The sequence below is a fragment of the Rhinichthys klamathensis genome, unplaced genomic scaffold (assembly GCF_029890125.1).
Source record: "Rhinichthys klamathensis goyatoka isolate OS25496 unplaced genomic scaffold, OSU_Roscu_1.1 h1tg000040l_1, whole genome shotgun sequence".
Classification (NCBI taxonomy): domain Eukaryota; kingdom Metazoa; phylum Chordata; class Actinopteri; order Cypriniformes; family Leuciscidae; genus Rhinichthys; species Rhinichthys klamathensis.
In genome coordinates this window covers 15372273-15397801 of record NW_026606587.1, presented here as the reverse complement: position 1 = coordinate 15397801, position 25529 = coordinate 15372273, and the positions used below count along the sequence as shown (strand labels likewise).

Genomic DNA, 25529 nt, shown 5'->3' with positions numbered 1-25529 from the left:
ATAGTATTTTAATTGCTTTATAGAAACAGATAATTAATGTGCATTATTGATCATTATTTGCGTGTAAATATTCTGGTATTATCATGCGCTGAGCAAACATTAAAACACAGCATGCCACAGGAAAAGTGTTCAAAAGCATCGCATCCACTTCAAATATGTCTATTTATTAGAATATAAAAACTGTTGTAACGTCTCGGTAATGATATCATGTAATTTAAGTGCTTAACTCCATTAAGAGGCTGGGATATTTAATCTGAATATGTATATCAGATGTAAAACAGTTTAAATCCTTCTTTTATTTATTTACACTGTTATTGTGAACATGCACTGTATTTCTGATTAGGACTCATGATGAATATTACAGATGTTTTCCTTCATCAGTTCCTCAGATCTCCATCGGTGTCGCCAAACGTCTCCGTCTCCAGATGTGCGTACGCATGATCAGAGTTTACTTACAGACGCACATTCTCCCGTCACGTTTGTTTAATAAATCTACACTTCTGCGTGGGAAGTGGCGTGCGGCTCTGTCAGGGCCTGTTTTCTGAAACACAGCGGTTATAAATGAAACCCCAGAGGTGTTCAAGTTTACTCAGTTTTTGGTCAGAGCCGAGTTCTGCTTCGCGTATACAGGCAGAAGCCATCTTTGAAAAACAGTCTCTACCAGTCGATCTACGAACGCCGATCCAAGCCTGCTGTTCGCGCTCACCTTATCACAACTTATAGCTCGTTCACATCTCACCAGCGCACTTGGATCGGCGTTCGTAGATCGACTGGTAAAGGCTGTATTTCAAAGATGGCTTCTGCCTGTATACGCGAAGTTGACTGTATGTTTAAAATATCTTCTTATTAAACTGTCTGTACACTTACAAAGTTCTCAATGCTTCGGTTTGAAGGTAGGGACCCTCATTATGCTGCCGTGTTAGTGTGGGTCTATTTTCAGCCTTGTTAGTGGTATTAACAAGCGATTTTTATTTGTCATTACACTATGCCCAATATACTAGCGTTATACTAGCTTTATAGGCTAAACTGTTTTTAGAGATAAAACTATTTACATTCGATAATCATGAAAACAAATCTCAGAGAACGGTTGACTAGGTAACAATGTTTTATTAGACCAAAGGTTCATTTTGCGCCGGAGTTCTCCTTTAAAACCACAACCAAGACAGAACATAGGCTAAGTTGTTTATGTTTTACAATAGTAGCCTATGGGCTTATTTTTTTAACGAAATGTCAATCTTCATCTTTATAACAGAAGATATAATACAATACAACAATCTTCAAGATACAGTAAATCTTCAAATGTGTAACGGATTGTCACCTTAAAAAGTGTCTTTTTTCACAAGCAATGCTATGCTATATAGCATCTTAATTTAATCTTTGTTTTATTATTTTAGTTCATTAACTAATTGTTAACGCAACTAATTTATCGTAAAGACCTGGATACTAGAATTAGGCTACTAATTAAATAAATGTCAACTAGCCTAAATGCATTGATTAGAAGAATTGCCATTGACTAAAGATTTTCTAGTCGACTAGTAGTCATTCCTTTAAGCAATTAGTCGACTAATCTCACTTTAATATTCATTTCTGCTTAAATACTGAGTGGAGGCATATAGCCTATTCCGCGCTCAAGCAAGCGCATGCATAAATATTGCCGCAAAGCAACGGCAAAAGCAGGCTAATGATAATATATGTCTGGAAAAAAACAAGGCATTTTTATTGTTTAATAATAAAAAATAAAATAAATTTTTTTTAAATCAGTGTCGGCTGCAAACATATCTATATCTCCGCTGTAAAGTGGTTGCGCCTTTAGAGAGAAATGCACCTTTCATATCATATGAGCCGGTATTTGCTTTCGATTCAAATTTTTTCGTTTAAAAGTGGACATTTCAAGCTTTATATAGAAATATTCATCATCTGTGAGGCTATACACTGTGTTTCAGTTCATTTATGAGACGCGATCCAGTTCACCACGGACACCATGAAAGCGCGCCCTGTTTGTTTTTATTTTATTTTACAAAAGCACAACGTTTTCTTGTTATTGTGAGTTTACAAAAATAAAAGTAGCTACTTGCGACTGATGCATTATTCTTTTCTGTATAGGCCTATGACCAGAAAAGATTGAGTATTTCAAGTTGTTTCCACTGTTGATAGGAAAATGCAAGTGTTCGCGCCGACGCCTGCCATGCAGTGCACACTCCGCACACGCACTTGGATATGCATTTATCTAGGTTACAGTTAGAGCGAGCTGCCATGCCAGACGGATAAGTCCTTTTCATGTTTAACAAATCAAATCATGCATTTTCTACCTACCGCGAGTAAGCGCTGCACCAGTTTGAAAAAGGTAAAAGCATAACGAGCGTAACGAGAGAGGGGCCCACACTAGGGGGGATGCAGAGATGTTGCTGCGTCTGTTATTATTAACATTTCTGATTGTTTAAATGACCAGCCCTCGAGGGTCCCCTTAAAACGCATGGCTTGCCTGCCCACTGTTGTCCATAAAATTGGTGAAGGGGATAGAGATGCACCGATTGATCGGCTGGTGACCGGAATCGGCCGGTTTTCACGTGATCGGCCATGATCGGCGACCGGTCGGTCAGTCTGACATAATCCGATTTTATGCCGCTCAAATGCACTCGGGCGCCGCATGATTAACATCGCGCAACATCAGCATCACACGTGCACACGGAACGCACATGTAGGAAACCTCATGAATTACGGCCGTTTCACACCGCAAGCGGGAGCAGCGGGTTTTTTTTTTGTTTGGCGTGCATGTTAATCAATGAGTGCATTCACACCGGGAGCGGCGCGTGAGCAGTGGTGAAGCGCGGGTTTCAGCGCCGATCGAGTCCATTTTTGCTGCGCTCAATTTAAGTGAAAGCTCACTTTTGATGGACAAAATAAATATGATTTCATCCAAAAAGTGCCCAAAATGCACAGAATTTGCATGTCTGGTGTGTTTTAACAAGAACTGAAGTAGGCTAGGCTATGTCAGAAAGAAAATGAAGAGACAAAAATATTTATAGAAAATTTACCCATTTAAACTTGTTTTTATTATTTCCCAATCGTTTCCCTGCACATGCTCCACTTGTCCTGTTTAGCTTGGCTGGACATGTGTCAGATGAGACAAGAACTGTGTGAGAAATATAACTTGCCATTGATGTACAAGTAATTGCAATACGCCTGTGTGTGTGTGTGTGTGTGTGTGTGTGTGTGTGTGTGTGTGTGTGTGTGTGTGTGTGTGTGTGAGAGAGAGAAATATCTTTATACTGCAAGGCAATATTTATTTTATTTTTATTTGTTATTTATATATTATTTTATTGTCATTACCCGTTTTCATACAGAAGTTTAGTTTGCTAAATATCAAATTGTTTTAGTTGGATATTGGATGTGAAAAGGAAATGGTTCTTCCATAACACTGCACTTTAGATGTGTGTGAATTTCTCACACCAGGAGTAATTTATATAGTCGTATTTTATAGCGATTATCTGTTCAAAAAAATGTTATATGCAAAATGTTCTATTAAAGAGAAGATAGAAAATAAATATTTGTGTGTGCTGTAAAGTGGTTAGAAAAAATGAAATCGGAATCGGCTAAAATCGGTCTCGGCAGGTCAAACTCGAGGAAAAAATCGGGATCGGCCTAGAAAATTGGAATCGGTGCATCTCTAGAAGGGGGCCTTTGAGACATCCGTGCCCAGGGCACATCATCGCCTTAATCCGTCCCTGGCGTGCAGTTGAGATACGTCACTTACTGCGTTGATCTGATAGGTTGTAGGTCTATCCAATTGAGTGCAGTTTTTTTTTCCTGGTTCGGTTAAGACCCGCCTCATAATCAAAGCCCTTTGGAGCGGTATCAGACTCACAGTCTGACTAGAATATAAGTATGACAAAGTCAGGCTAATGGAAACCCTCTTTGCAAATGGGTTAATTAGTTACGGCTGTGACTGAGAGCAGCCGTGTGCCTTGCTCTTGTGTGTTGGTTAGGTTCCCTCAAGGTCAGGGCTGTGTTGGTTAGGTTCACTCAAGGTCAGGGCTGGGTTGGTTAGGTTCACTCAAGGTCAGGGCTGTGTTGGTTAGGTTCACTCAAGGTCAGGGCTGTGTTGGTTAGGTTCACTCAAGGTCAGGGCTGGGTTGGTAAGGTTCACTCAAGGTCAGGGCTGGGTTGGTTAGGTTCACTCAAGGTCAGGGCTGGGTTGGTTAGGTTCACTCAAGGTCAGGGCTGGGTTGGTTAGGTTCACTCAAGGTCAGGGCTGGGTTGGTTAGGTTCCCTCAAGGTCAGGGCTGGGTTGGTTAGGTTCCCTCAAGGTCAGGGCTGTGTTGGTTAGGTTCAGTCAAGGTCAGGGCTGGGTTGGTTAGGTTCACTCAAGGTCAGGGCTGGGTTGGTTAGGTTCCCTCAAGGTCAGGGCTGGGTTGGTTAGGTTCACTCAAGGTCAGGGCTGGGTTGGTTAGGTTCCCTCAAGGTCAGGGCTGTGTTGGTTAGGTTCACTCAAGGTCAGGGCTGGGTTGGTTAGGTTCACTCAAGGTCAGGGCTGTGTTGGTTAGGTTCACTCAAGGTCAGGGCTGGGTTGGTTAGGTTCCCTCAAGGTCAGGGCTGGGTTGGTAAGGTTCACTCAAGGTCAGGGCTGGGTTGGTTAGGTTCACTCAAGGTCAGGGCTGGGTTGGTTAGGTTCACTCAAGGTCAGGGCTGTGTTGGTTAGGTTCACTCAAGGTCAGGGCTGTGTTGGTTAGGTTCACTCAAGGTCAGGGCTGTGTTGGTTAGGTTCACTCAAGGTCAGGGCTGGGTTGGTTAGGTTCACTCAAGGTCAGGGCTGTGTTGGTTAGGTTCACTCAAGGTCAGGGCTGTGTTGGTTAGGTTCACTCAAGGTCAGGGCTGTGTTGGTTAGGTTCACTCAAGGTCAGGGCTGTGTTGGTTAGGTTCACTCAAGGTCAGGGCTGTGTTGGTTAGGTTCACTCAAGGTCAGGGCTGTGTTGGTTAGGTTCACTCAAGGTCAGGGCTGTGTTGGTTAGGTTCCCTCAAGGTCAGGGCTGGGTTGGTTAGGTTCACTCAAGGTCAGGGCTGGGTTGGTTAGGTTCACTCAAGGTCAGGGCTGTGTTGGTTAGGTTCACTCAAGGTCAGGGCTGGGTTGGTTAGGTTCACTCAAGGTCAGGGCTGGGTTGGTTAGGTTCACTCAAGGTCAGGGCTGGGTTGGTAAGGTTCACTCAAGGTCAGGGCTGGGTTGGTAAGGTTCACTCAAGGTCAGGGCTGGGTTGGTTAGGTTCACTCAAGGTCAGGGCTGGGTTGGTTAGGTTCACTCAAGGTCAGGGCTGGGTTGGTTCGGTTCACTCAAGGTCAGGGCTGGGTTGGTTCGGTTCACTCAAGGTCAGGGCTGGGTTGGTTCGGTTCACTCAAGGTCAGGGCTGGGTTGGTTAGGTTCACTCAAGGTCAGGGCTGTGTTGGTTAGGTTCACTCAAGGTCAGGGCTGGGTTGGTTAGGTTCACTCAAGGTCAGGGCTGGGTTGCTGACGGTGTTTAGCGTGTGGTGGCAGACATGCATCAGCCAGCAGAGACTCATCATGTCTGTGCAGATCTCACTGGGTGGGACTGTTCAAAGAAGAAAAAGAAACCGCGAGGAATGCGTAAAAGAGGAGCACGACTCATCCCAAAAAAGGAAGACGTTGTTATTAAGGGGATTGTTAGGCACAACGTGACATTTATGACATTTTCAACTAGCCACATTATAGTATTTAACTAATGTCCATCAAAGGTGTGTAAACAAACCTTTAACTTATCAATAATTAAATTAAACTAACTGAATCGCAGGCTATCATTAGATAAAGTGTAGCCAAACTCCACATGATGCATGTCGGCAGTGATGTCATCGGCGGGGGTGGGGCTCGGGTGGACGGTTTAACTGAAAATATTGCGTTTTTTCAAGGGCAATTATCGATAAAATATGTTTTACATATCTCCCAGCTCTACATCACAACTATAAAGATAACAGCACACTGGCAGAAATTATTTAACCAGAACAATTTTTTCCAGCTGATGAAGGATAAAAACATTGACAGCCAATCAGAATCCATCCTGCTTTTAAGAGCGCGAACATTTAAAGCGACAGACGACAAAACTGCAGCGAGTGCTTATAAAAAACAGAACGATATCATCCGCTGGTGTGGACGCTGGTTACCTGCGCTATCATTAACGTTAATCAAACTACACGTACTGCTCTTGATTGAAAAAAATCTGTAGCTTCAATAAGAAAACTTTATATTTACGGTAGTTAATTAATACAGTGAAGACTACAGTATGCAGCATTTAAGTTTTACACTTATTTAATTTCTGTACCGTTTCTTACTAAATGTTAAATAAACCTATTGTACATGAAAAATGTTATTTATTTGTATAATAATTCATATTTTTGTTATATTGTATTTATCCTACTGTTTCTAATTTGCTTATTTGGTCTTATCTTTACTAACTAAAATAACTTTATTGTGATATATACAGGCCTATATCGTTATCATGAATAAAATGTCAACCACCCATAGGCAGGTCTAATGCACAGAACATATCAGATGTGTGTCTTTTGAGACAGATATGAATGTATTTACATAAATGTTGCATTTGTGTTTAGTTAGGTTAAACCTCTGTTGTTCGTCATTGCTCCAGCTATATTGATTTTTTGTGCATGTCCAAACATTTTTTGTTATATGGTCTGACAGTGTGTGTATGTGCGTGTTGGTGTTGATATTGACCAATTGTTCTATTTTATATGTTGGTTTAGTATTTTTTTTTATACATTCATATTAACATATGTACTATTTCAATCCTTTTTATTTTTTTTAGGTGTGACATTAAGATCTGTCCAGGGTAAAATAGCCTTTTGGCTAATTCTAGCACATTTATGTCTTATTGGTGTGCATTGTCCCTGTTAAATAAACCTGAAAAAAAAAAAATATATATATATACACACATTTGGAGATGCAAGTGCATTTAACCGTTTAAATTAAGCTTTCAGAATCGATTCTGAATTGAAGAGAGAATTGCTATTGACTGTCGATGTACAATGTGAACATCAACACTTGTGCTTGAACAGCTGTTAGCTCTGAAACAAATGGCCTATAGACTCAGGATAACCTGTTTAAATGTGGGACACCCACAAGCCACAAGCCCACTCCTGAGCTATTCAACACAATGACTAAAAATATCTACATCTAGCAGACTTGTTTTCGACTGCATCCTGAACAAACAAAGACTCATTGTTTGAAAGAGCTTGAAGGATCTCAGCTGGCCACATCTAAACCCCCACTAACCCATTCCCATCATGCGTGTACATCACTAAAAAACGCTACAATGTAAAAAATAAAATGCCATTTTTATGGTAAAATACCGGCAGCTGTGGTTGCCAGAACTTTACCGTCTAAATATGGTACAGACGTTATTGGTTTTACAGACTTAACTTAAAATTTACAGTAATAAACCGTATTTCATTATCTGATATAATGTTAATTTTCCAACCTATTTATGTATTAATATCTGTTTTGCACCATTGAAATACACTGACAACCAACAATCATCACAGCAGTGATGAAAGTCACATGATCAATCAAAGCTCATCACAAGCAGCTCTTCCACGAGAAAGTTAGTTCTAATATAGAAGCTGCACAGTGTCATTCGCACAAACATTAAACTCCATCATGGTAACACATGAAATTTTAAAAATGCAATAAACATTCATTTAACAACATTACATGTAACATAAAACTCTAATGTACATAACTGATAAGAAAAGAAGAAACATAGTTATTTCAACAAAAATACATCAAATGTGAAGCGTCACGCTGGGAATTGTGGGAATGTCAATTTACGGTCTTTCACTGTAAATTATACAATGAGTCACTTTCAAAAACTGTAAATTTAATGGTATTTTACAGTAAAATTACATTAAATGTACCGTTAGATCTATCACAGTTATTTACCGTATATATTAGTAAGGAAACTTTCTGTTAACCAATTAACAGTTTTCACTGTAGCATTTTTACAGTCTTTTACCGTTAAAATCACGATCATTTTTTACAGTGTACGGGTGTGTTCAGACATCACAGCTGTACTTCGGTTCTCTTGGTATGGACCAAAAATGAAAGATACATTTAGTCCTGATTCGCTTTGCATTCACACTGGCATTCTTAACACACAAAAAAGAGATTTACAACATATTTCACGAAAGAAATGGGCTAAAAGCGCTCGCTGTGTGTGTGTAGCTGCATATGATGGTGTTTTGATGGGCTGAGAACTCGTGAAGAGCTTTTAAAATGTGTAAAGGAGTAAAAACAGTGGCAGGAATCCCTCCGCCACACACACACACACACACACACATCGGCTGTGAGGAGACGTACTGAACTGGAAACATCAGGACTATGACCGGAAAAAAAGATTGTACTTTTAAGGGTTGCATCTTGTGACATCACGTCCTGTTTTTGGTTCGTCATATCGGCTACATAAAATTATTATGAGAACATTATAATTGTGTTTGGGACATGGATTTTACTGCTCAGACTTTTGTAATCAGGCTCTCAAAAATGATAAAATTATCGGCCAAAACATCGGTTATCGGCTTTCAAATATAAGGAATTATCGGTTATCGGCCAAAATGTTCATATTGGTGAAAATTCATGTAAATATATTATAAATATTTCAAATGGTCCAGCCTTGGTGTGGGAAGGCCACCTTACATTACAGAAGTATAGGCCTACTCTTATTTTACTCTAGACAAACATTAGATTTCACAAATTAAACCCAATAAACGTACCACACGTGCGGTTCACATACTGTAAACAACAGCTTTTTACCAATATAATTCAGAAATCAGCAACAACACAACAAAAAAGGTATACAGTGTGAATTTAATAATCATAAACGACCTTTAAAGCAAACTCCCTGCACGGTTTTCTTCATCTGTGCGGATTAAGTGTGTTTTCATGATCGCGAAACTGTAAAATGCAGATCATTGTCCCAAAAAGGGCCGTGTGTGTGCAAGGCCCGATCGGCTCATCGTTTCACCAGAGCTTCTGCATTCCAGAACTATTTGCACAATAACTTTGCTTGTTTACTAGTTAAACTTCTTGACTGACCACGACAGCAATGTGGGACTTACTGACAGTTTCCAACGACAGACAGACAAAAAACCATCATGGGATTTCAGGAAAGTTTGGAAATTGAATGAAATGGGAATTCACTGGTTTTAATAAAAGCTTGCCAGTCACGACAAACACTTTCAGTTAAGCAAAAAAACAACATAATACTCTTACAAAAATGCTTTTCCTACCTTTACCCCCCTCTCTCTCTCTCTCTCATTCCCAGTTTGTTTACAAAAATGCTTTTCCTAACTTTAAATGTACAAATTATATTAATTGTACAAATTAACAGTAAAAAAAAAAAAATTGAACCGTTTATGAACATCTCAAAATTCCATGAAGAATTTAGAATTCAGTGTGTGAGTGTTTTCGTGTTTGTGTGTGTGTGAGATTAGTCATCATCACTGATTAGTCGTCGACTGCTAGTATGATACAATCTCTTTTTTCATCTAATAGATGTTTAAATTGTGTTTTGTTGTTTAATTTTATGAAGTTAAGCCAAAGAAAGGATTTCAAATTTTGTATAAAAAGTCCCTCTAATGTCCTCATAGTTGGGGCAGCTGGTGAGGAAGTGTTGCTCTGTCTCCACTTCTCCCTCTCTCTCTCACACACACACAGACACACACACGGAGACTCGTTCCCAGCATGACGAGAGTGAGGCGTGTTTATCCACATTCTCATCATTCCTGCTCAGGCTGAAACTCGCTTGGCCGTTTAGGCGGGGACAAAAACTCCCGCAAATATTCAAAAGCAGGCCTGAGATATTTCACCACAACACACGAGCGAGAGAAACACAAGCATCATCATCATCATCATCATCTCTTTCTGAAACTGGACAACTCATTTCGAGATATGATCACATTAGTGGGAATAAAAGCACCAGCAGATGAAGAATATGACCAGGGGATGATAAGATATATATAGTTTTATAAATGTTCTAAGAATAGCAGAGTCCACACCACAACTATAACAATAATGACACAGAAAAACAATATAGTTGAGATCACTTTCAAAACTGACAGCCAATCAGAATCCAGAGCTCGAGCATTTAAAGCAACAGACGACAAAACAGTGCGCTTATAATAAACAGAGCGATATCGTGATGTATAATCGTTACAGTTATCGTTACAGTTTTCACTCTTGGTGTGAATGCGCCGGAGTCAAATGCAAATCAGCGTGAAATGAAAATTCACTCTATATATTTCCAAATGCATGTTATATGTGCCTCTATTTTAGCATCTCAACATCCAATCAACAACTGATGCATATCACTATATATATATATATATATATATATATATATATATATATATATAATCAAAATTTGAGAAAAGACCATTTATGGTGAACTAGTCATCCGCTTCATCAGAAACCATTTCTATTTGTTATTCTTCCCAACCACCGCCACAGGATTGTGGGATATCATAAGTAACATGAAAAACTCCAGCAGAATAATGAATGTCAGGAAATAATCGTTGGATTAATCTTCTCATGAAGGCAGCATTACCATCTCTCGGACACATCCAGTGACACAATGACAGTGTTTCACCACCACATTTCACCATCATCTACATCAACATCAACCTGGGGGAAGGGGAAGTGTTTACAGCAAAATGTTGTAAGAATAATGAAATATATTAAATAAACCACGTGAAATAAACAAAATGTGGATTAAAATATAAATAATAAAAAAGTAGATGCATATAGATAGATAAACAACAAAATGTGAATAAAATAAACATTAAAATATGTAAACAAAAAATTGATTGATTTAAATAAAACAGTAGAAAAACGTAATGATGGATCTTAACAGACTCCTAAATATTTTCCGCATAATGCTTTAAACTGGTATTGTATACATTTTTTGTATTGTGTATACAATATAAATGTGTACAAACTGAGTTTATATATATATATATATATATATATATATGGAAAATATAAGTCTTAAGATGGAAGGGTGTCTCCCGAGGACGATCAGGATTTTTTTTTTTAGAATAATGCTTTAAACTGGTAGCAACATTTTTGTATTGTGTATACAATTTAAATGGGTACAAAGTGGGTTTTATATATATATATATATATTTTTATTGATTTATATATATGGAAAATATAAGTCTTAAGATGGAAGGGTGTCTCCCGAGGATGATCACGATTTTTTTTTTAATAATGCTTTAAACTGGTAGCAATATTTTTGTATTGTGTATACAATTTAAATGGGTACAAAGTGGGTTTTATATATACACACACACACACACATTTTTTTATATATTTATTTATCTTAAGATGGAGTCTGTGTCTCCCGGGGATGATCATATTCGGTGTCCCGCGGCCTCTCAGAGATTGGAAACCCCCTGGCCTACAAAACCACATCATTTACACACCACAAACACATAATACGGCAGCGTTCCGCGAGCGTTAATAATAATCGCGTCGCGGCGCGTTGGTGTCGCAGTTGTGTCCGGTGTCCGTTACCTCTCTCAGCAGCTCGAGCTCCTGACGCACGCTCTCGCACTCCGCGTCCAGCTCGTCGTACCGCAGCTTGAGCTGCTGCTTCTCCTCCAGCACCGCGAGCCCGTACTCCGCCGCCTGGATCTTCTCCTGCGTGGTCTCGGCCAGCTCCCGGGACAGCCGCCGCACCTCCTCCGACGCCCGCGACGCCCCCGTCCACTCGCGCTGCTGCTCCTCCGCGGACATCATCTTTAACGGCAGTCGCGCTCAGATCCTCCCGTGCGTGCGCTGCATGACCGTGATATATTCCTGCTCGGGAGCGGGTGATGGATGAGGAGCGTGCTCTTTTATTCCTCCATGACCGCGGATCGATCAGCTCCTCTCCGCTCCGCTCCCCTTCAATAACACGGAGAGGAGAAGAGGCTGTAATCTACCGAGGGATCTGTCGGAATGGAGGATTCCTCCTTGGGCTTTTTTATGGGAGATGTAGTTTATTTCAACCGCTTTTGCGACGTCACAAATGGAGCAGAAAACTCATATCCCATGACTCCCTGCGGTTTGACAGTTTGGATACCGGAAGCCCGTGTGAACCGGCTCCCTGCGCGTGACGTGGAGATCTCCGTTGACTTCAGTGGAGAACTGGAGATATTTATTTTATCTACTAATGTGATGTGATTATAACTTGCAGTTTGTACAACAGATTTGAATAGCACCTCAAATAATGTGGGTTATTGAGGGAAAGTGTGCTGTAAATTACAAGCAATCAGAATGATGTCATAGACTTTAACGGTCCGTTCACACTTACACCCGTGACGTTTTAAAATCAAGGGGGACACACCAAATGCGACTCAAAAGAAAAAAAACAAACAGGAATGAATCGTCGACGAAATTTCCGACTCCTTCCAAATCCAAAGCGAGAGGAAAACAGGCTCTTACTGCACCGGACGTGTTTGAGATCACGAAATGAAGCTCTGAGAATTTCTCCTGATTTGAATATTTGAATAGGGAAAACACTGGAATCATCGGAGTGTGTCAGCAGCGCCATCTGGTGCTCGTAACATGTACAACAGTCAAATGTAATATTGGAGATATACATACTGCTTATTTTATCAACTGGAAATTTTCTTAGACCTCTGGTGTTCTCTTAGGACAAAAAATACATTACATTGATTACTGAGGGAAAAAAGTTAAATTTGATGCGTTTGGCCACTTGACTTTAGATAACAAGCGTAAATGACAATGTGCAAACACTATTTTAAGGTGACGTAGTTTACTACATGTACTTACTAAGTTACTATAGTAAAAAAAAGTCAATTTCCAGTGAAGGTTTTCTAAGAAAACATTCAGTTTTCCGGGATTCTATTGAAACATCAGTAAAACATCTATCGTACTTGAAGGCTTGAAGAGTTGGTGAGGCAGACACGAGTGTGTGTGTGTGTGCGTGAGTGATTGATTCAAGTACTCCTCGCTGCAGACTGTAGCGCGGTGACGTCACGTATATACAATACGTCACGTACGTACGTCACGTATGTGTTACCACGCATGCGCCATATCGCGGCGACAGCGCATGCGCGTTACGCGGTTACGTCACGTGTTTTGACGTCCCGCGTCAATTTGACATAATATTTAACAAAAATGTTAATGTATTAAAAAACTCTAAGGTAATAATGAAAGCAGCAAAAAGAAGTAAAACACACATCCATAGTTTTAACTATGCCTGATTTAAGGTAAACTTATGAGAAATTTTAGAATGTATTATTGTGTAATATCTGTGTAGTATTTTATTTAAAGTTTATTTTTACATTCTATTGAATTGAATGCCTTTATTGTCATTGTACTTTACAATACAACGAAATTGGTAACACTCTCCACTGGTGTATACAATAAATACATTTAAATAATCCTTACAGTACATAAAATAATATATATAAATAAAACAAACATAAAAACAGTATAAAGTTGAATTAAAACAGTGCATTTGGAAAGAAGCTATTTTTGAATCTGGTGGTGCTGGATTGTATAGACCTATAACGCCTACCAGAAGGCAACAGTTGAAACAAAAGGTGACCTGGATGAGTATTGTCCTTGATGATGTTTTTGGCTCTTGAGAGAGTGCGACGAAGTGCAATGTCTGACAAAGATGGTAAAGGGCATCCTATAATGTTTTCTGCAGTCTTGATGATTCTCTGCAGAGCCTTTTTGTTGGCAGTAGAACACCCAGCAAACCACACAGAGATGCAATATGAAAGAATGCTCTCAATGGTGGATTTATAAAAGGACACCAGCAGCCTTAGATTCATTCTGTCTTTTATTGCACTTCACTTTGTAAATTACAAAATTACTGTAAACACTGATGGCACCTTATATATTTCTTATTTTAATCATTCCCCTTTAATAGTTAATAATTGTTTATTTTTGTGCATTATATAGGCTATCATAAAACATTTATTCCAATAAAGTAGTTTGAAGTTAAACAGCACATTGTCAATCTCTGTATCCGATATTATGCATGCCAACTCAAAAAAAAACTCATAACAGTCATAACTTTTATTTCAAAACAAAGATAATTGTGTAAAAGAAATATGTACAAATACAGATAATCACATACATCTGTACACACACAGACAGACAGACACACACAAGCACAGAGACAGACACGCACACAGAGACACACACACACACACACACACACACACACACAGAGAGAGAGAGAGAGACAGACAGACACACTACTTGAAAATTCCCCTCCATCATTGAAAAAACAATCAACTGAGCATAGCCCTCAACCTCCTTATCAGAATAAAATCAACGCAGGACTCCCCTTCTGCCATCACCCACACACCCAGCCCCAGGTGGGCAGTCCTTGTATATTGCAGTGCAAGCACAGAGTTAACGAGTAGGGCACCCGGAACTCTTGCTTGTATTGCTGGAAAATGTACTCCAGTTCACAACACCTAATTTAGATAAAATACAGAACAAACAATATGAATCATTTTGAAGAAAGGCATTAATACAGTACAGAGTCGTCATACAAGGAATATATATATATATATCATTTTTTTAAACAAAGTTATTGGCTTTGTCTGTAAAGTACCTAAGTACCTAAGAGACTTTAACATAAACTAGTTAAAAAAAAAAAAGTTATGCTGTCTAAATAATAAAAACAACTAAGGAGAATCACAATGAATCTTATTTGAGCAAAATACAATGTTCAACTTCATTACTTTAATTAATTTCACCACAAATGTATTTAACATAACTTACGTACTGTAAGTGTACTACATTCACGAATGTAACTTTTACAGTACGATCTGATACTGAGGAACAACATTTCTTTTGCAATGGATGGAACAATCAACTACATTACTTACATAAGTCTTTCTGCTCTATTTGAAGACATCTTTCAAACCTTAATTTGTTTAAAGGCGAATTAAGACTTATACATATCATTTTAAGACTCGCTGAAACTCGCTGAAGTCATTTTGATAATATGAGATCATAAAACATAACATTTTTTGTAAAATCTAAAACATTTCTGATGCGCTCTATGGAATCTCTTACAATTAAAAGCCGTTAACACAAAAGAACAATTGTTAAAACAGCATAAATAATCCTTATTGACTTACTGCCATCGAATCCATCGCCGGAAGTGATTGTAATGAACTGCGCGTGCGCAAATGCGTATAATTTGCGCGTGCGCACATGCGTCTACTTTGCGCATGCGTGGTAACACATACGTGACGTACATACGTGACGTGTATACGTGATGTCACCGCGCTACAGTCTGCAGCGAGGGGTACCTCGATTGATTGAGTGAGAGTGCGAGTGAACGTGTGTGAGAGAGTGAGTGTGTGGGTGAGTGAGTGTGAGTGAGAGTGTGTGTGAGTGATCGTGTGTGTGTGAGTGAGTGAGAGTGTGTGAGATTGCGTGAGTGAGTGAGTGTGTATGTGAGTGAGTGAGTGTGTGAGAGAGAGTGAGTGAGTGTGTGTGAGAGAGAGTGAGTGTGTGAATGTGTGAGTGAGTGTGTATGTATGTGAGAGTGAGTGCGAGTGAGAGTGTGTGACTGATCGTGTGTGTGTGAGTGAGTGAGTGTGTGTGAGAGAGAGTGAGTGTGTGAATGTGTGAGTGAGTGAGTGTGTATGTATGTGAGAGTGAGTGCGAGTGAGAGTGTGTGACTGATCGTGTGTGTGTGAGTGAGAGTGTGTGAGATTGCGTGAGTGAGTGTGTATGTGCGTGAGTGAGTGTGTATGTGAGTGAGAGTGTGTGAGAGAGAGTGAGTGTGAGAGAGAGTGAGTGTGTGTGAGAGAGAGAGTGAGTGTGTGAGTGAGTGAGTGTGTATGTATGTGAGAGTGAGTGAGTATGTGTGTGAGTGAGTGTGAATGAGTGTGAGAGTGAGTGCGTGTGAGTAAGTGCGTGAGTGTGTGTGAGAGAGTGAGTGAGAGATTGAGTGAGTGAGTGTGTGAGAGAGTGAGTGTGAATGAGTGAGAGAGTGTGTGAGAGAGAGTGAGTGCGAGTGAGAGTGTGTGACTGATCGTGTGTGTGTGTGAGTGAGAGTGTGTGAGATTGCGTGAGTGAGTGTGTATGTGCGTGAGTGAGTGTGTATGTGAGTGAGTGAGTGTGTGAGAGAGAGTGAGTGTGAGAGAGAGAGAGTGAGTGAGTGAGTGAGTGAGTGAGTGTGTGAGAGAGAGTGAGTGTGAGAGAGAGTGAGTGTGTGTGAGAGAGAGAGTGAGTGTGTGAGTGAGTGTGTATGTATGTGAGAGTGAGTGAGTATGTGTGTGAGTGAGTGTGAGAGTGAGTGCGTGTGAGTAAGTGCGTGAGTGTGTGTGAGAGAGTGAGTGAGAGATTGAGTGAGTGTGAGTGAGTGTGTGAGTGAGAGATTGAGTGAGTGAGTGTGTGAGAGAGTGAGTGTGAATGAGTGAGAGAGTGTGTGAGAGAGAGTGAGTGTGTGAGTGAGAGAGTGTGTGAGTGAATGTGTGAGTGAGTGATTGAGTGTGTATGTACGTGAGAGTGAGTGAGAGTGTGAATGAGTGTGTGTGTGAATGAGTGTGAGTGTGTGAGTGAGTGTGAATGAGTGTGAGAGTGAGTGTGTGTGAGTAAGTGCGTGAGTGTGTGTGTGAGAGAGAGTGAGTGTGTGAGATTGCGTGAGATTGCGTGAGTGAGTGTGAATGAGTGTGTGTGTGAGAGAGTGAGTGTGTTCGTGTTCAGTGTTCAATTCAGTGTTCGTTTGTTTTTTGCTTGTTTTTGTTTTGTACAGAGATGTTTTCTAAATCCTTTATATTTTATTTATTAATCTTTGTTTATTTTATTATTATGGTTTACGCTATCAGTATTATTTTGTGTACTAAATGTTCTAAATCATTTTCTATGTTGTTTTGATGCTTTGGCAATACAAAATGTATTTTTGTGTCATGCCAATAAAGCTTTCTGAATTGAATTGAGTGTGAGTGAGTGCGTGAGAGAGTGAGTGAGTGTGTGAGTGAGTGTGTGAGAGAGTGAGTGTGTGAGTGAGAGTGTGTGAGATTGCGTGAGTGAGTGAGTGTGAATGAGTGAGTGTGTGAGTGAGTGTGTGAGAGTAAGTGCATGAGTGTGTGTGAGAGAGAGTGAGTGAGAGTGTGTGTGAGTGTGAGTGAGAGTGTGTGAATGAGTGTGAGAGTGAGTGCGTGTGAGAGAGAGTGTGTGTGTGAGAGAGTGAGTGTGTGTGTGAGAGAGTGAGTGTGTGTGTGAGAGTGAGTGTGTGTGAGTAAGTGCGTGAGTGTGTGAGTAAGTGCGTGAGTGTGTGTGAGAGAGAGTGAGTGAGAGTGTGTGTGAGTGAGTGTGTGAGTGAGAGTGTGTGAATGAGAGTGAGTGCGTGTGAGAGAGAGTGTGTGTGAGAGAGTGAGTGTGTGTGTGTGTGAGAGAGTGAGTGTGTGTGTGAGAGAGTGAGTGTGTGTGTGAGAGAGTGAGTGTGTGTGTGAGAGAGTGAGTGTGTGTGTGAGAGAGTGAGTGTGTGAGTGTGTGAATGAGTGAGTGAGTGAGAGAGAGTGTGTGAGATTGCGTGAGTGAGTGTGAATGAGTGAGTGCGTGTGAGAGAGTGTGTGTGTGTGTGAGAGAGTGTGTGTGCGAGAGTGTGTGAGATTGCGTGAGTGAGTGAGTGTGAATGAGTGAGTGTGTGAGTGAGTGTGTGAGAGTAAGTGCATGAGTGTGTGTGAGAGAGAGTGAGTGAGAGTGTGTGTGAGTGTGAGAGTGTGTGAATGAGTGTGAGAGTGAGTGCGTGTGAGAGAGAGTGTGTGTGTGAGAGAGTGAGTGTGTGTGTGAGAGAGTGAGTGTGTGTGTGAGAGAGTGAGTGTGTGTGAGTAAGTGCGTGAGTGTGTGAGTAAGTGCGTGAGTGTGTGTGAGAGAGAGTGAGTGTGTGTGAGTAAGTGCGTGAGTGTGTGAGTAAGTGCGTGAGTGTGTGTGAGAGAGTGAGTGAGAGTGTGTGTGAGTGAGTGTGTGAGTGAGAGTGTGTGAATGAGTGTGAGAGTGAGTGCGTGTGAGAGAGTGAGTGTGTGTGTGTGTGAGAGAGTGAGTGTGTGTGTGAGAGAGTGAGTGTGTGTGTGAGAGAGTGAGTGTGTGTGTGAGAGAGTGAGTGTGTGTGTGAGAGAGTGAGTGTGTGTGTGAGAGAGTGAGTGTGTGAATGAGTGAGTGAGTGAGAGAGAGTGTGTGAGATTGCGTGAGTGAGTGTGAATGAGTGAGTGCGTGTGAGAGAGTGTGTGTGTGTGTGAGAGAGTGTGTGTGCGAGAGTGTGTGAGATTGCGTGAGTGAGTGAGTGTGAATGAGTGAGTGTGTGAGAGAGAGTGAGTGTGTGAGTGAGTGAGTGTGTGAGAGAGTTAGTGAGAGAGTGAGTGTGTGAGTGAGTGAGTGAGAGAGTGAGTGTGTGAGTGAGTGTGTGAGAGAGTGAGTGAGAGAGTGAGTGTGTGAGTGAGTGAGTGTGTGAGAGAGTTAGTGAGTGAGTGAGTGAGTGTGTGAAAGAGTGAGTGTGTGAAAGAGTGAGTGAGTGAGTGTGTGTGTGAGTGAGTGAGTGAGTGAGTGAGTGAGTGTGTGAGTGAGTGTGTGAGAGAGTGAGTGTGTGAGTGAGAGAGTGAGTGTGTGAGTGAGTGAGTGTGTGAGAGAGTGTGTGAGAGAGTGAGTGAGTGTGTGAAAGAGTGAGTGTGTGAAAGAGTGAGTGAGTGAGTGTGTGAGAGTGAGTGAGTGTGTGAAAGAGTGAGTGTGTGAAAGAGTGAGAGAGTGAGTGTGTGAGTGAGTGAGTGAGAGAGTGAGTGTGTGAAAGAGTGAGTGTGTGAAAGAGTGAGAGAGTGAGTGTGTGAAAGAGTGAGTGTGTGAGTGAGTGAGAGAGTGAGTGTGTGAAAGAGTGAGTGTGTGAAAGAGTGAGTGAGAGAGTGAGTGAGTGTGTGAAAGAGTGAGTGTGTGAAAGAGTGAGTGAGTGTGTGAGTGAGTGAGTGTGTGAGAGAGTGAGTGAGTGTGTGAGAGTGAGTGAGTGTGTGAAAGAGTGAGTGTGTGAAAGAGTGAGAGAGTGAGTGAGTGAGTGAGTGAGTGAGAGAGTGAGTGTGTGAAAGAGTAAGTGTGTGAAAGAGTGAGTGTGTGAGAGTGAGTGTGTGAGTGTGTGAGAGAGTTAGTGAGTGAGTGTGTGAAAGAGTAAGTGTGTGAAAGAGTGAGTGTGTGAAAGAGTGAGTGAGTGAGTGAGTGTGTGAAAGAGTGAGTGTGTGAAAGAGTGAGTGAGTGAGTGAGTGTGTGAGAGAGTGAGTGAGTGTGAGAGAATGAGTGTGTGTGTGACTCCAACTGTCTTCTGATCACATTATTATAAATTCGCATGTGACCTTGTGCACTATGAATACAGTAATAGTTTGATCACAGCTCCACCTATAGACCAAACCTGTGCATAACCGTCAGTGTTCACGTTACCCTCCTTTGTGCTTTAATGCCATGTTACATTTCTCTTCTCCTTTCAGAAATAGTGCAGAAAATCATCAATTCGTAAAAAAAAAAAAGAGAAACAACGTAAGATCGTCTCAAACTGCTTTTATTACATCTTAAATAACAGTACATTTTAATATAGTTTCTATCTTGCATCCAGCTTTCTGTTGTACACTGACTTTAAAATTAAATACAAAAGATGTATAAGGGAACAGTGGGGGGGGGTTATCCGTGTGGAGAGAGGACAGGGAAGAGAAGAGAGGGAGAAAGAAAAGCAAATTTAGTTCTTTTTTAGTCTTTTATTTTTCTTGCCGACTCCAGGCCTAACGCACAACGACAGCACTTTTTTGTTTTTGTACAGAATGTTGCAGAGAAATAACAGAATGGAGGAAATGCCACTACAGCGAAGGAAAGAGCTTTTCTGGATACATGTCGAGAGGAAATGACAAAAACGTCTGCCGTTCAGATGCTGCGTTACTTTTTCCTTTTTTATTAAAGAACAGAAAACCTGTTTGTTACAAAATGTTTCTAGCACTGTCTTCGTATCGGAAATTTTTCTTTTGCTACAGAGAGAGAGAGAGATTTCTTTGTTCTAGTTATTTGAGAGTGTGTTTTTGTACAGGGTGTGTGTGTGTGTGTGTGGGGGGATTCACAAACTCTCCATGGACAGAACAACTCACCATTCATTTTTGTGATCAACATGTTTGCTTCTCTTAAGTGCATAGCTTTGAAAGTTAAACTAAGTTGTGTATGCACAGAGTAGCAAAAGAAAAAAAGTAAAATAAATACTGGTGATCTATTAAACAGGTTATTATTAAAAAAAAAGAAAGAAAAAAAAAAGAGAAGAAAACATCAAAGACTTAGTTCCATATGCACCTCTTTTAAGCAATTCTACAGCATGCGATTCTACGAGTTTCCCACCCATGGCAGACAACCAAAATAAGAGTTTTTTTTTTGTAAATTTTTTAACTTAAAAAGTTTTCAATATCATTATTTTCAAACATTGATTTATACAACATGTCATTCACAGAGTAGTAACTGTTTTCCAAGCACAAAACGAGCACCTCTGTTGAAACCAAAAAAAAAAACGAAGAACCGCCCACCCCTCCTTCAACATCCTCCACATCAAAGAGAGAAAAATATAAAATAAAATTATTAAAATGATTGGTTAATCTTCACTGAATTACTCGTCGTTTTCCACACACAAAAAAGCATGAGCGGAAGGAAGTATGGTTAAAATTGACATTGTTTCATCTTCGAAAATCGAGCATTCGTCATCATGAACAGCACGTGCTTGGTTAGTTAACGTTTTTGAAATTTTTTATTACTTGTGCAAACAAAAAATTGCAAGTATTTAGACAAAAAAAAAAAAAAAAAATGTGTTAATCAAATTTCCCGGGATTAAATATACAGGCCTGATAGCAGCTAATGGACCCCTGATCAAATCCTTTACGTAAAGATGGATTTTAACAGTTTTAACTACCAATTTGATCCCAAAATATTTCAAAACTAGAAGAGAAAAGCACATCTGCGATCCTGACTGGGGCAAAGAGGTCCAAAAACGGCCCATAAAGCTATCGAGCACGAAAACACGCCTGCTTTCACGCTAAAGAGAGATGACGTTAGCATAATGACGGAGCAGTGGAATGAGTGTCTTTATGTTCTCAGAAATGGTCCCAGAAGGATGCACAATTATCAACTTTAATCCCCTTGCCAACTACAATCTAGCTGAGTGTAACAATTGTGCTCTTTTTTTCTTTTCTTTTCTTTTCCAAAGGAGACATTTTTGCTCTTTTGCCGTGTATAGATGTCGAGGGGTCAGTTCTGTTGTGTTTGAGAAGGAGAGAGGAGAATAAAATCGAACATTTTCATTTTGGAATGGTCTTCCAGTCAACCTTAAGAGTCCGGATGCGATCTGGGAAGAGAGGAAGGGAAACATTTACTTAAAATCTAATGATTTTTTACGTCAGGACACTTGATTAACCTCTTAAGCGTCACGCCCCCTTTTTTTGAATAAACGTGAAAATGCACAATCCGAACTTCAATGGTTGTAATTCAAGAATGCTTTGAAATATAGATGTAAGATTGGTCTTGTTTTAAAGACGACATTTGGCAGAAGTTAAATCAATTCAAAAAAGTTATAGAAGTTTGAGTTTATGAAAATGTAACAAATTAATTATTCATATTTTATATAAAATATATTTTTTCAAAACCTGGTGGATTCTAAAACTGCAAGAAAATCAAAGCCAAAACTCTGAAATTTTAGGTTGATATCTGAAATAATGATGGTGACACTTAAGGGGTTAAACAGACTGACACTGGGATTAGCACTGATGCTTTATTCAATATACACACACCGTATTGTATGATTTATGTACTGATATATCAATGCATACGAATTAAAGGGCGACTAATGCGTTACTCCCACCCGAACAGATGACACAACATATTACAATACAAACACCATCAAGTAAACATTGTCATAATTCATCACCAGTAGGATCATAAGCGACAGCTTGGCATAAATGCATGGTTTTCATTCACTGCGAGCCACATTTATTAGAAGAGGAGCTATTCTGCCCATTTACAAACTCTTGTTGTTTTCAGGCTCTACTAGAACGGGTTTTCCTGCTTGAATGTTGATTATTTTCCTCATATTCTCCATTGTTGCGGCTCCTCTCTTCCCAGTCTGTCAGTAACGCTCTGTTTACTTCCTGTCTCTATGAAGCCCCTCCTTCTGAAAGCACACTGTGCTCTGATTGGTCGGCTGGAGCAGTGTGTTGTGATTGGTCGAGCGCTTCGAATGTGATTTTGGGAAATGTCCCGCCCCTTCCCATAACCGCCAGTTTAACACACTACTAACTCAACCAGGTCCCGCCCCTTTATTCTGCGTATTAATTATTATAATGAGGAATATTGTGACGTGTTCGTTCCCGGAAGAAACTCAAGACTACAATGGAGGCGTTTCAGGAGTTCAGAAACACTGACACTGATGTAGAGAAGAACTGGAGCTTTCTCATGATCAAACCCACTAAAGACAGATGGGGGGGGGGGGGGCATCACTGGTCCTCAATTTATTCCCTTTTGATGTTAATAATCAAATTAGGTTATATCTTGATTTCCTGTTTTTAAGTCCTAAATTGAAGACATCTCAAACAATTAAGACGTTTCTTACACCATTTAAGGCTTTTAACTGGACTGAACTGAATTGATGTGTTTAATGAGGGCAGTAGAGATGTGCATGTGTGCAGATGACGGACACGGATGTTTTGAGGCATCATTACAACTCTTTATTTGCAAATCACTGGAGCCTCAGGCCTCGTTTACACTGTCAGTGAAATGACCCAGTTCTGATTGTTTGCTCATATGTGACACAGATCGGATGTGTTCGATGACCGTTTAAACAGGAACAAAACGCATGCATTCGGATATTTCGAGATCGGTTTCAGGCCTCGTTCATATGTGGAAATAAATCAGATATGTGCCAATGCGACTCATGTAAACTGGCAGATCGGATTTTCTGAGGCAGTACGTCTCTGGTTTAATGACGAGAGCAACCCTGACGCGCCTCTGCGAAGGGACGGATGGCCCGACGAAACGTCGTAGGAGAGGAGTGTGGACACACGTTGACAACATATCAGAGGTTAGCTTGCTCATCCTAACATTTCAGACCCACTGCTCCTCGTTAAAGCCAATATTTAAACACAATATGCAGTGCTCGACATAAGCAATGGCCCGATGGCCCGGGGCCAGTAAAAGAGTATGTCGGGCTAGTTGATTGGCCAGTCACTGGCCCGCGCGGGCCAGTGAATGGCCATCAGCAAAACAAACAGCAAACATACAGTGGCGCGAAGAGTGTCAATGTTACTTCAGGTAATAACGTGTTAAAATGTCAAAGAACTACGAGGCTGATACGAGAAAGAGGACATTCCTATAGGGCTGGGCGGTAAATCGAGTTTGTACAATATATCGATTTTTTTTTAAACGATATGGAATGAGGCAATACTGTTTATATCGATACAGTAGTTTGATACGAGCACATCTGAAAAATAGCGGAGTACGCAGTGTGAGCTCCTGCAGTGAAAGAACATAGTACAATTTGTCCTAAACATGACACAAGCTTATATTAAGCACTTCAAAATAACTGGTAAGATATAGTTAACAAGTTTAAAGCAGTTTGCCTTGTCAGATGCTCTGACAGATACTGTTGCTGACTGACAGATAAATACTTGCGCTGTTTAATGCGTTTGAGACGTGGTGCTTTCCTCAGTGCTTAACTTACATTTTTAGAGGTATATTCTCCATCTGTAAATGTTAGAAAGTCAAACAAATATGTCCATTTCACTGTCAGGAGAGGACGAGCTTCTGCAAGTGAATCTCCGCTAATATTCAAGCTTCCGTGAATGAGCGCCGCCGCGAGCACGCGCGCCTAACAGACGAGCACAATAGAAGAGTAGCGCAATAATTCTGACTAAAATATACATATTGCTAAAATATTTTTTGTTGGAGACAATAAATGTGCCATATGTGGAATTTTAAACCATACAAGTAGGCCTATGTTTTTATGAAAGTGAGCATTATAACGGGGTAATCAAATGCAGGCTAATATAATTAGTTGTGCTTTTGTTTTTATTTTATTTTTAGTTTAGCCTTAGTCATTTTAAAAACAAAAGCATTATTTTTGTTTTTAGATTGTAATGTTAGAATGTAATGTGATTTTAACCACCTTTTTGCACGTAATATATTGCATAGCCTACATTACATTCACTATATTTGTTTCCATATCCTTCAATATCAACATTGTTTGGATATCATTAAGCAGGATGTGAAATATTTTTTTTTAAATAAATACAGATTTTCTTTATCCAAATAGAAAAAACGTAGAAAGTACAGAGATATATATCGTATATCGCCATTTAACCAAAAAATACCGAGATATGATTTTTTGGCCATATCGCCCAGTCCTAATTCCTAGTGTCATGGAAAATGCAGCACACCTGGGTGGAGAAAGGCGATGAGGCCATGTACTGTTTTGTTTGCCGGAAATTTACAATAAAAGCCGACCAAAATGCAAAATGCATAACCGGCCTGCCGAGTGCCGACGGGCTATCTAAAAATAGTGTAATCAAATTCCCCCCTAAACTTCTGCCTAGCCCCCCTAAAAATGTGTGATTAAGTGTAAGCTACACAAATTTGTGTTCGCTTCAGTCTTGTTATAATCAGATTCAGCGCGTTCTTCATTTTTTCTTCATTGACAGTTTTTTAGGTCATAAATGTTAAACGTATGACAAAAATAATCAGGCAAACTAATATACTTTTGTCTAATTTCGCCATTTTGAAGTGAAAATATAGCCTATGTAACTCATCACTCATGTCATGTTATAATTAGTTTACTGTCATTGTGAGGGGCCAAGAAAAATTAATCCTAATGTATACAATAAATACAGTTTAATGGAAAAGTGCTTTTGATTCTATTTCTTTCAGGGCCAGTAAAAATATAGAAGGGGCCAGTAAAACTCTGATCTACTGGCCCTGGGGGCCAGTGGGGATTTTTTTTTATGTTGAGCCCTGCAATATGTCCTGAGATCTCTCGCACACAGTAACTCGAGCACATGCGCAGGCTGCAGTGATGCCCCTTTTCCTCCTCCGCCTCTAAGGGTGCATCACATCTGTAGTTCGGGTCCGGATCAAGGGTGAAAAATTATACTTTGTAGCATTTTCAGGCGTTTTGGTTCCTTTCCACACCACACTGATTGCTCTGGTCCGAATCAGTTGATGAAACGAACCAAAATGCAGTCACGTGACACCATCCACATCACTCGTTGGCCAGATGTGTCTTGAACATATTTCCACAACTGCACTTCGATTGGTCAGAATTAACGTGTGGGAAAACTCCAACAGAACTCCCAGAAGACCCGGCAGACATGCGGAGAATTCACTCACGGTGTGTGTTTAGTGTGTGTTCACGGTGTTTGACAACTGCAGTGTTGATGAGGACAGTTTCAGTGAGAGTGCAGAATGCGGTAAGTCAGTC

The 25529-nt window shown here is 40.3% G+C and overlaps 2 protein-coding genes across 5 annotated transcripts in view; both read right to left on the bottom strand.

Moving 5' to 3' along the window:
* The window catches only part of zgc:171572 (protein bicaudal D homolog 2), a 43282-nt gene extending 31175 nt beyond the window's left edge, over positions 1-12107 (bottom strand). For both annotated transcript variants that reach the window (XM_056246936.1, XM_056246935.1), the window contains exon 1: positions 11591-12107. In XM_056246936.1, the coding sequence (XP_056102911.1) occupies positions 11591-11815 (225 nt within the window). In that variant the 5' untranslated portion in view covers positions 11816-12107. The remainder of the gene's footprint in view (positions 1-11590) is intronic.
* An 8751-nt stretch (positions 12108-20858) lies between these two features.
* The window catches only part of gnb1a (guanine nucleotide binding protein (G protein), beta polypeptide 1a), a 62897-nt gene continuing 58226 nt past the window's right edge, over positions 20859-25529 (bottom strand). For all 3 annotated transcript variants that reach the window (XM_056246948.1, XM_056246949.1, XM_056246950.1), the window contains exon 11: positions 20859-21410. The gene's annotated coding sequence lies outside the window, so the exon portion shown is untranslated. The remainder of the gene's footprint in view (positions 21411-25529) is intronic.